The sequence below is a fragment of the Drosophila subpulchrella genome, chromosome 3L (genome assembly GCF_014743375.2).
Source record: "Drosophila subpulchrella strain 33 F10 #4 breed RU33 chromosome 3L, RU_Dsub_v1.1 Primary Assembly, whole genome shotgun sequence".
In the NCBI taxonomy this organism is placed as follows: Eukaryota; Metazoa; Arthropoda; class Insecta; order Diptera; family Drosophilidae; genus Drosophila; species Drosophila subpulchrella.
Window position 1 is genome coordinate 17,770,953 of NC_050612.1, and position 11,740 is coordinate 17,782,692.

The 11,740-nt window shown below is 36.9% G+C and overlaps 1 protein-coding gene across 1 annotated transcript; it reads left to right on the forward strand.

Annotated features, from left to right (window-relative positions):
- The first annotated feature begins 7,851 nt into the window (after positions 1 to 7,851).
- On the forward strand, positions 7,852 to 8,632 carry LOC119554065. Its single transcript, XM_037864806.1, has 2 exons — positions 7,852 to 7,902; positions 7,957 to 8,632. The coding sequence occupies exons 1-2, from the start codon at positions 7,852 to 7,854 to the stop codon at positions 8,458 to 8,460; spliced, it is 555 nt and encodes a 184-aa protein (XP_037720734.1). The 3' UTR covers positions 8,461 to 8,632.
- The last annotated feature ends 3,108 nt before the right edge of the window (positions 8,633 to 11,740 follow it).

Below are 11,740 nucleotides of genomic sequence, written 5' to 3' on the forward strand. Positions count from 1 at the left end.
CTTATCTGCATAGTAATAATAAAAACAAATACATAAAACGTGTTAACTTAATCATTAATTTAATAATTTCAGACACAATATAATAGCTTTTTTATGTATGTGTATTGACCAAGTCTCAGCTTGACGCGTGCCCGCCTGGAGCTTTTCCTCCTGACGGAGCAGGATCTCTGGATCTAGAACTGGCCATCCAGTACAGTGCCGCCGTCTTTTGCCAGCTGTCGAGGCCCCTTTCCCCTTTTTTGTAGCTGGTGATCTTGTGCCACTTGATCTGCTCCTTGCTCCGCCAGCAGCCAATACTCGCGGATAGATAAGCTCCCAACTGCTCTTCGCATCGCGGGTTTGCTTATGTAATACTAGACGAAGACGACTACTCCTCGGCAGCGAATCTCGCTTTTGCCGGAGGGCCTTTCGACTGGTTGGGGCAGCTTGTTGCTTTCTTAGTTTCCATGGCGTGCTGCCTTTTGATAAATTGCATTTGTCCAGGAGCGGAGTTGTCTATGCAAAGGTATTGATCTTAATAAAGGTGGACAGTAAGCAAAACCTTTTCAATTGTATAGGGGACATTTCAATACGTATTATAATATTGAAAAAATTAGGAAAAATAAAAAACTCAGATGTGGTCTCTGAGAAAAGAGGTTTGGAAATATATATACTTTTTAACTTGCTCTCTTATGTTGTGCGAAAATATAAAAATAAAGAATGGAAGAGCTCAAATTATACACAGTGCAAAAAATAATATTTAATAATCTTAGTTGGTTCCATAACCCAAAATGGGTAACAAACATATTATCAATCATATTGTTGAACTGTGTTTAAATGCGGTCTTAGGCCAGTCATCAGTAAATTAATTTTTTCGAAGCACCTTAATAAGTTTGTTAAGCTACATATATCTTAAGAATATGTTTTTCCAAAACCAAAACATTTGCTTGGACTTAAATCAAAAAATGTTTTTTATCATTAGATCATGCAAAACTCGTGTTTTATGTAAAAAATCTTTTTATATTGATTTTCACCGGAATTAAATCCTTTCAATATTTATTTAAAAACATGCCCCCTTTTCTGTTTCAAACGCTCCGCGGCTTACGCAACAGCTGTCAGCAATAGGTTCAATTGTATTTTTAGCATTGCGCCTTGGTTAAGTAGGCATTTTGCCTCAGAGGGGCAGTGGCGTAGAGAAGTAGAGGAGGGGCCATGTGTTAAGGGGGCTGGCACAAGTGCACGGGGCAATAATTTATTTGCAGAACAGCCTTTTGATGGAGCAGCAGCAGCACAAGAGCAGCAACTAGAGGAGCAGCAAGTGGCGGACACTGGGGGCCAGAATAAAAAAGTTGTACTAGGAAATAATAAATTATGGATATTAGGCAGAGGAGTCGACTATTTGATATCTGCTAGGCAATAAACAAATAAAAAGTTAAATATGAGGGAGATACTAGCAGACAGAAGTGCTTTTATTCAATGAGACATAATGATGACGATAAAATGGGTATTGTTCATAACGTTTCAAGGTAAATAAAGGAAAAAGGTTAAAAACTTGTAGAGGAAAATTAAAATAATTTTTTTTTTAAATATGTGTACATAGGACTCTAACCAAAATTCCGGATGATTTATTACTACATAATATACCAAAATATGCGATGATAGATTAAATTAATAATGACAATTATTAGTTTCAATTCAGTCAGCTAAAAAACCCGGAAAAAAAACATATCAACAATAATATATAATCTTAAATCTAAAATGTTAAACAGCTTTGCTCTAACAACATATATATGTTGCGTTTTAAAATGCACAAATTAATTTCTACAAGTATTAGTATTTGTATCAGAGGCCAATTGATTTTATGTTTTAATCCCAAACCAATCTGCACCCGAACCCCCATACACCAATTTGCTTTTTATATACCCAAAGCCACCCATCAGGGTGTCCATACATTGTCACTAAAGTTGGGGCGTTTCTGGGTCTGCCTTGGGGGCTGGGGAAATTGGAGGAGCGACAAGTGCAGCTATGCAAGATTACACACATTTGAGTGGCGTGCTGGAAAATCTTCTGCGGCCCAAACTCCCCCTTTCAGGAAAAGAATTGCATTTAATGTGGCCCCAGGGCAGCTGGCGAAGCGTTCTCTGGACTCTGGGACGTGAACCGAAATTATCTAATTTGCAAAAGTTATTGCGATTAATTGGGCGTAATTATTGCGTGTCGTTAGCCGAGGCTAAATGGCGCCTTTTATGCAGCCATCGTAATTATTTTCCTCTCCTTTATTTTCCGCAGCTCTTCCACTGCACTTTGCTGACCACTTGTCAATTTTAATTGATTGTTAATCTGGGAGGCAGCCTGATCTTGACTCCATTGCGATTCCCCCTTTTCGATGGGGTTAATCTTATAACGTAGCAAGTTAATTGTATTAAATACGCTCCATGGCATTGTTTTTCTTTTTGCAGCAGCAGTTCTGGCGGAGTTAATGAACCATTGATGATCAAGGATAAGCCCCAGTATTGTGGACATGGCAATTAGTTCGAATGGGATTCGTTTTTTGTTTTGCTGGGCTCTTTGTTGTGGCGGTATCTAAATATAGACGACGGGGGCCATAAAAATCTGTATGGGTTGATATGAGAAGCTGCCGACACAAACCAATTTATTGCTGATAATTGCAAAATATAGCGCGGGACAATGATACGATGCAAAGCTTTTCTTGCAACTATAAAATTTTGATAGGGAGGGATACATAATTTATTATTGTTTAAATATATGTATTACCGCCTTAAATGTGATTTTTTATTTTTGCATAAAAAACCAGGGATTTTAACTAATTTATAATACTAGAAGAACCTAACAGAACCTATGGAATTGTTCAATATGTCAGATATAAATGGAAAAAATGCAAAGCAAAGATCTAAATGCTATTAAATTTTTCGTGGTTTTTATTCGGTTGATTAAGTGATCAAAATATTACATTTTTATGTTAAAATAAAGTAATAATAATACAAATAATTCAATATTCTAAAGATCCCATTAATCCATTAACGTTTTCCACATCCACCTGCTTTCAAAAAGATTAAGCAATAGTTAAAAATCAGCTTCAACTATCGGGGATCCCAGTTTGGAAACAACCATCCAGTGTGGGAGTTGCCCAAGGTTCAACCTCCTTGTCACTCAGTTGGCCTGCCTTACATTTGTCTCGTACCTCTCTTGTGATTGTTATTAATGATGGACATAAATCAATTGACTGACGGGGGGGACTTCGGCGAGGTGGGGCGAAACAATATGGTAACCGAAAAGTTCTCCCACCTCACGTATCTGACCAGACGGACCGACCAGTCAATTATGCCAATTGCTGGCCCCAAAAACATATCTACGCGCACATGTGCATTCGTATCCGTATGTCCATATGCAACGGTTATTCGGTGCTGCGCATGCGCACCACATGAGGTCTAATAAAAATTAAGCGCGTGTTGCATTTGTTATTGTCAATGTTGTTGTTGCTCACTTGACCAACAAACGAAACAACACGTACAAACTTTGACGCGTGACGTGGTGGAAAAACCACACTATCAAACAAAAAATACTTTATTTATATTTAGGGATCTCTATTTTTGTATATACTTAACCAAATATACGATTTTTACAATAATTTCCCAAAATATGGCTTTGTATGATTTCGATATTGTTGACACTGCCACGGTATTTATATATAATATGGATAATGTTGATGTTGCAATTTGTATCTTAACTTTACTATTCTGTACCACATCTAGTTGTATTTTATCAATATATACAATTTGGATAAAATATATCTACAATTTTGTTTAAGCTTAGCACATGAACTTGGTTTATACATTTTTTGTTGACCAGTTTTGTTTGGCACTGCCACTTGTGGCACGATCACAGTTACAGCACACTAACACAAGGGCAACAACTTTCGCATTAGGCCAAACCAACAACAGCAGCAACAAATTCGCTGTAACCTGCCACGGAAGCCGCGACGCCTTCTCAACTCGGCTTGCAACGTAGGAAGACAGGCCGACAGGCAGTCGTACACTGAGAAAAAAATAAGTAGGGTTCGTTAATGTCACCTAATCAAATAATATAACCTCATGTAACATTGTTAAAAATACAAAATAATCGTTTTAAGTGATAATGAAAATTTAACCCATTAATAATTTAAAAAAAGGGCGTGTGCCATCTTTCTCTAAAGAATTCGCGGATCGTTTATGTAACCTTACGTATTTTTCTGTAAGAATAACTAAGTCATTATAATTTATAACAGCTATTTCCTTCTTCTAAAAAAATTATTGATGAAAGCAGATTTGATATTTATAAAACAAATAGTTATAACCATATAATGTTCATTATTCATATGGTTTTAATAAGGTTCACCCATTTTTCGTGGATAAAAAACTGGGTATACAATCAAAACTATCCAGCATATTGTTGGTATATTTTTTATTTATTTATATATTTTAAGGAAAACAATCTGAAATATTTTTTTTGTGTAGTTAAGATAACTAAAAAAAAGTCGGGCCAGGCCTTGTGGCGAGCCTTTAACATTTGCTAAAGCCAAGAGTGGCTTTCGGCCTCTTTGGGCACTGTGCATATTGCAGTTAATTTTCGCAACGACGCAATTGAGTTTTCCATCGCCCACGCCACGCCCTCCGCCCCTTCCGATCCTCCAGTAACAGTTGCAGCTGGTTTGTAGCGCCGATCGATGGGGTTCCAGTTGGCATTGCCGCCTTATCACCTGCTTCACCGACATGACCAGCTGTTTTGGATACACTAACTTTCCACGAATATCTTTGTTTATTTTTGTTATTTCTGTTTCTATTAGAGATTACATTTTTTATTGATATAAATTAAATATTATAAATATTTTTTTTTAAATCAAAGGGATCCATAATCTATACCATTGACCTTCTAAGTAGCATTCTGTACATCTCTGCACCGAAATATAGTACGTTCTTGCCTTCTAATGCAGCCCATAATATGCATATTTTATTACTAGTGGTTTTTAATCGTAAGAAAATAGTGTAGTAGCCTGAAAATATGGTCAAAATAAATAATAATAATAATAATAAAAATTGTAAATTATTGATGCTCACTTAAATTATGTATTCAGCATGTAAAATTATTGTGAGATTTGATAATAGTTAAGAGTATTTCAAGTTCTATTGTTGGTTTATTTTAATATTGTATTTTCCTCTAGCATTTTTTGGCGTGCAAAAATTCAGGTTTCGTAATTTATTTTTGTTTTTCACTGAGTTTTCTCGATTTAAGTTTTGGTTTGTGCCTAGGCGTTGTTTGATAGTTGGTTTCTTGGTTGAACTGCGTCTGGGCAACGACGCCAATCAAACTGCATTTAATTAATTGAAATACGTTACATTAATTACACTGTAATTAAATGTTTGATTTATACTGCTAAGCCCGCTGACCAGGTCCAGACCCCATCGTCGTGTAGGTGTTCATTAATGGTTGACCGACCTGTCCGCTCTGCTCGCTTCGATTTCAGCGATTTCTGCGATTTATGCTAATGCCTGTCACCTGCTCGACCACTTGGCGAACTCTGAGCAGCAGACTGATCATTAATCTGGGAAAGAAAAGCCTCTGAATATGCTAAATTTGTGGTCCGCTTAATGGTTTCTTAACTCGTTGTCTTCGGTATTTCGTCATATCTTCGGTGTAAATAGTTGTGATAACTGCGTTCTTAGCTCGGTTTTATATCGGCAATGTATATTGACAGGTCCTAATTTCATAACTTGAAGTTTAATATAAATATATTGACTTGATGCGTTAAGTTGTATTAGAAGCTAAAGAAATATTTACACATTTTTTTGTGTAACTTTTTCAAGAAAAGTTCTTATATAAATCTAGATTATACAAGGATAAACTAAAAGTGTTGAAAGGTGTTTTTTCTCATCCATCCATCTCAAAAATATTGCAAGTTTGTATTAAATGTATCACTTTAAAACTTGTTGATCTTAATTTTTCGTCTAAAACTTAGGCTATTTAAAATACCTGTATTAAGCTAAAGCAATAATAAAGTGTCATTGCATACCCCTATAAAAATTTAGAGATTGCATTTGTATTATAAACTTTAATAAAGAAATCTCGTTGCATTGTCTTAAGGTTTCCACATTTGTACTATATCAGTAAGCCCCCTATAAATCCTGTTCTAATATTTTTGATTGACAATGCTGCCGGAGCAGGAAGAAAGATGGATTCTTTGCCCCCCTATTTTCTGTGTCCCTTTGGGGTTTTGGGAACGCTGATCCGAGGCAAAGCATCATCTAATGTCATGGCTCGCTGAGGACAGCGAACTGTCACTTGACATTACATTCGTGTGCTGCTCCATTTGACAAAAGGAAAAACTGAGAACTGTCTGCTCCTTGGCAGTTTTCCGTTCTCATTTGTGGCACGGGGCGCAGGCGCAGGAGCACACTTTCCCCCACGAGCCACAGAACATGTGTTGCATATTACTTGGAAAATGCCTTGAATTGTTTGCGGCTTGCAGATGACTGTCTTCTTGAATACCACCTTCTTGGAGGGTATACTTATTTGTATTTATTTTGATTTATAAATTAACTTTCAATGCTTAGTACGTAAGTTTATAAAGTAAGGCAGGTATGGCCCACTCAAGTGAATGGCACGAAAGACACAATCCTTATAACAAACTTATAATATAATATATAGTTAAAGGGAATACATTTTGGTTTATTAAATATATCATAGGATATACTATAGAGTAATATTACGAGGTACTTTTAGTGCTCTACATGTATATCTAGGTTTTTTTGGGGGAAAAATGGGTGGATAGACCCATGGCAAGGCCCCCTTGAGAAGCGAGCTATGCCAAGTTGAAGTGACGTTTTCATTTTTCGGAAAATCCCCTCTCATTTGACTTTTCCTATTTATAGTTTGTGGCAGGCGCGGGCGCGTGGTGTCCCCTATTTTCTGGGCCTCCTCCCCCTGAAACGAGACCGCTTTCCCCCGTTGGATCTTGAATGAATTTGGTATAAATATAAACTATCGCGCCCTCTGCTCTGGCACACACTTTCTGGGGAAATCCATCCGTGAAAATGTAAAATATCTCCTGCTGAGTTTAGTTTTTCTGGCATTGCGCACTTTTTTGTGTTAGTTGTTTTGTATTTCGTGTCTTTTGTCTACACGTTCTCGAGTCGCTGCTGTCTTTTGTTTATAACTTTTCAATTAATGCTTTATTATCGCTCTTTTTTGGGGGATTTTCCCCCAAATTTTGATGATCTGTTGATGGGACTTCGATGGAATTTTCGGGGCCACCATCTGGTGGGGGAAGGTGAAGTGAAGGCGATTCCAACAAATTGAATTATTTTAGTTGGATTTTCAACACGGCGTTGGGATGGGGGTCAGATTTTGTAATGATCCTATGCAATTGATAAGATTACTGGTAGTATTGGTCAATTTTTCTTAACACTATTTTCATTTTAAAAAATAGACGCTTTTTATTTTAAATCGATATGTTGTTTACTGATAAGTAAATAATAGCAAATTATTTTAGTGAACTTCATGATTTGCCAATCTATATTTGTGCACATAGCGTGCTACTTAACAAACGCTTTGGTTTAATTTACGTTAATTGGCTTATAAAATGTTTTCCTTGGTTAAAAGTATTTATGCTCCATAAAATATCGTTCGGCTTCACTCATGTCAACTTAAATTATCTCAATTAAAATTTGAAAACATTGAATTTAACAAGAATTTAAAGATCGGGATCATCAAATACATTGTTGTCAATGGGCGAACTTCAAAACAAGATCGCGTGCCAAATCAAAGCCGAGATCAAATAAATAGGATGGCCTCAGTATTGCCAAGTGACAGTTCAAAATGAAGTGGCCTGGGATAGTTTTACTACTCCACTTGGTGCAAAATATAAAGGTGATTGTAAATATTTTTATAAAAGTATTATTTCACAACTAGTTATTTAAACAGTGCGAGCAATCCTATGAGGTTACCAATGAGAGACTAGAAGCCTTCGAGGGCGATTCGCAAACTTTGGTCTTCTTCAACAACCTGAAAACTGTTGGTCGAGAAAGAGCTCTCAACGGGTCCTTCAAATTCAGTGGTGAGATGAACAATGATGACTTTAAGGTTTCGGTGGAACTCTATTCAAGTCCCAGAGGCGATGGGGAGTTTAAGAGGATGGCCATGGACGTGCCCCAAACGAGCATTTGCGATTGCTTCAAGAAGTTCTATGTCCAGTTCGTGCAACCCTCCGTAAAAACTGGAGAGACCACCAATTTCCCCTTAGTCGATGAAGACTTTTGCCCAGTTCCTGAGGGAGACTTCTACATTAAAAATGTCCTTTTTAACACCGAAGATTGGCCAACGCAAGTGCCTCGAGGGATTGTCAAGGCGATTATAACATTTTTTAGTGGTGGTGAAAATGTTGGAGGCCTTATAGTGGAAGTGAAAATTGAGGATCGAGAAAGTTAGAGGGGCTTATCAAAATATTTATAGAGTTCGCTGAGGGATAATCTTTTAGTTTCGCTAACTTTAATACGATTAGATAAAGTAAAGAGCGTAAAATGTAAAAGTGTATAAAAGTATCTCAGACTTTTTAAAAATAGGTTAAGCAAATGCATTACCCAATGTTAAATTTCCTTAAATAAAATAGTGTCTTTGAAAGCTGAGTATATTTGCATAACTAACAATAATGACATCACTTCAACATTTTTAGGCATTGATTAAAACATCATAAATAGAAACCCCTTGGCGATAAATGTGTGAAATCAAAGATCATGTTGGTATTATTGAAAAATGCAATTCTATTGCCCATAGTTCATTTGCACCACCTGCACGACCTTAAGAACTATGACCCAATTGTGTCAGAAAATCAACCACAAAAGATCAACAATTTTCAATTGTGGAATCGAATCAATAAAGTCGCCATCCGCTGTGGTCACCTGGCCACAATTGCGGCAAGGTGTCCATTCGGACCCCTGCAGATCGTAAACAATGCACCTCGATGCGGAGACACGATCAAAGCCAACTGACAACCGACTCCATATGACACCTATATCACGCACCCACTCCCAGAACGCTCTTTCCACAGACCCCTTTCAATTTATGCAAAGCACATCGAGATCGATCGGAGTTACTCAATTAAGTGCCAACAATTTGCTGCGAAGTTTTCAATTTCAATTGCCTGGCCAAGGAAACGTGCCACATGTTGCGAGTCTTTTTTGTGGGGGACGCCAGCAGGTTTTTGGCTCTCCATGCGCTAATTTGAGCAAATCAAACAAGACTTCAGAAAAAAGATTCAAAGCGGTTTTCGGAGTTGCAGCCAACCAGTTTCGATCGCTGGCTGCGTGCAGTTTTTGTGGCAGCAACATGAAAATACAAAAAATAAAAACACCTGCCACAATTGATTAAATCGCGGCAATTCATTGTTGTGAACGAAGAACTACAAAGAGGTACGACAGAACGAAGCTAAGTACAGTATTGATTGGGGTATAAATTGGAGATATATTAAATATAATAAGTTTGGAAGGTACAATATTAAAATGTTACCTATAAAACCATTAAATACAGATTTAATGCTATCTTAAATAATAAAACATAAAATATTAGGTTGATAAACATAAGTTGTAATTGGTCCAAACTAATGGTCGATGTGTAATAAACATATTTTAATATTTTATATTTACTCTTTACTGTAACAAGCAATCGAGGTTGATTGATTTTGTGGGTTCTTGAGGTTCGTGGGTGTTCTTTTCGCGATCGTGAGGGTTTCCATTTGCCCAACTAAACTGGCTCAGACACCATGGCTACCAATTGATTTCCCTACCGACTCCCCTCTGTTTCGCATAAATCAAGTTTTGCGCAATAAAGTTTTTGGCACGTTCTAAAAGTGTTAATTGGATTTTTTGCTTAAGTCCCACATAGCGATTTGCATAGAGCGAAACGGAAAATTTGTGTGGGCTGATGTCGATCAGTGATTCGTCAAATGCAAATGAATCTCATTAGCTAATGTATGTAGATTTTCAGAAAGGATTGTTTCTTCGGCTGACTTTAATACAATTTAAGGTAAGTTTAGAAGTTGCACAATTACAAAATGAAACTAAGTGGTTATAATACTTTTTTTTTAAGGAATTTTATTTAAAATGTTTTAAACTACCGTTATACGCTGTAATTTTTGTACAAAAGTTGTTAATAAGTGGTTTAGTTTTGCACATCTTGAAGTGATAAATATAAATAATTTACGGTCCTTAAAGATTTTATCATTTGACCCTAGGAAGCTCAGTAATTTTTACGATGCATGTTGTTTTTTATTTGGGATTTGATTATTTCCAGAATTTACACAATCGTTTTAATGGCATCCAAAACAGGGCCATAAAACTGTTCGAATCTTCAGATCCAGCACACAGCTGCCTCTCGAGAATAAAACTTGTACAAATTGTTTTCAACAGAATTATGGCATCTATCCCAAGGCCCGAGAAAGATAGCTCAGCGACAATGATTAAATATTTGAGCCTTCTGTTCCAGACCCCCCCAAACGATTATAGGGCAACGAGTGTGGAACAATTTTATTAATGGGTCGCGTGATTTAATGTGCCCCCCGTTCGATATGGATATAGCTATAAATCTGTGTGGCAATGCTTTTGTCTGGGTCGTTGCTTAATTGCGTAATGATTGAGTTAGTTGCTGGTTTGGGTTTATGATCCTAACCGCTAAGTGGAAAGAAGATCGGCGCCCCGCAGTGGAAATGATAGCCGAAATCGAGCCAAGAAATTAACTTTTGAACTTTAATTAGGTATCTCTCAATTGGTTTAATAAGGCTTAGTGTAGAAGAAAGTTTCTCACGTTCTCAAACTTTTTAAATACTTATACCCTGAAACGAATTTGATATTTTTGTCAGCTCTCGACCAAAGTACATTTCTATTATTTTCTCATTGTGCCATTAAAGCTGTCATCGCAGTATTTCAAATACATTTGCTTCCCCCATCCAATCAAAGTCATTAAATTTTGCTAATTAAACGACAACAGTTGGTGACCCAAATCTGGAAAGAGTTTCGCCAGAATACAAGCCCAATAACCGAAAACAATAAAAAGCAGAAAGATATTTAATGGGGGTGTCGGAGGAATTTGAACAGATTTTCCACTTGAAAGTTTTCGCACACAAAAAGTAAAAGCGAAATAATGGTCGGCAGAAATATTGAACTGAAAATCCGGTGCAAATGGCTACTTCAGATGGAAATGGAAAATCCTCAGTCCTAAAAAATATTTTTTTTTGGGCTTACAGCTTTTACGGGGTTAATGATGATGGAGTGCAAAACGACATGTGAAGTCAGAAATTTTCCAAGCGCGGTGAAAACTTTTTAAGGCCGAAAGAAAAGCAAGGAATTTTAACAAGCCTTAAAGTATGCAAAGGTAAACGAAAAGTGCGGAAAAAGGTCCACCATCATCGTTTCAAGGGGACAAAACCAATTTATAGATAATAAAATAATTAATCATGCACTTGTCCAACTGAAAGTCCGAGGACACGCAAACACCCAGCACATTATGGCCAGGATCCCTTGGCCATTAACTCGGCTGTCTAAAGGGACTCTGACTATGATTGATGTGTATGGAGTGACTAAACACAATTTTCCAGTCAGTCTGTGTGCAAAAATCAGAAACATTTTCCTCGGTGGAAGTGGAATGATTATGATAAGACAATTTCATTCGGCTTCTCTCTCTAATTAAACTTGTCTCGCAGAATATTTCTCAATTC

Bases quoted from the DNA above. Each gene is read 5' to 3' on its own strand.
- LOC119554065 (XM_037864806.1), top strand. From the start codon at position 7,852: ATGAAGTGGCCTGGGATAGTTTTACTACTCCACTTGGTGCAAAATATA. The intron at 7,903-7,956 runs GTGATTGTAAAT...TTATTTAAACAG, and splicing joins ACTTGGTGCAAAATATAAAG to TGCGAGCAATCCTATGAGGT.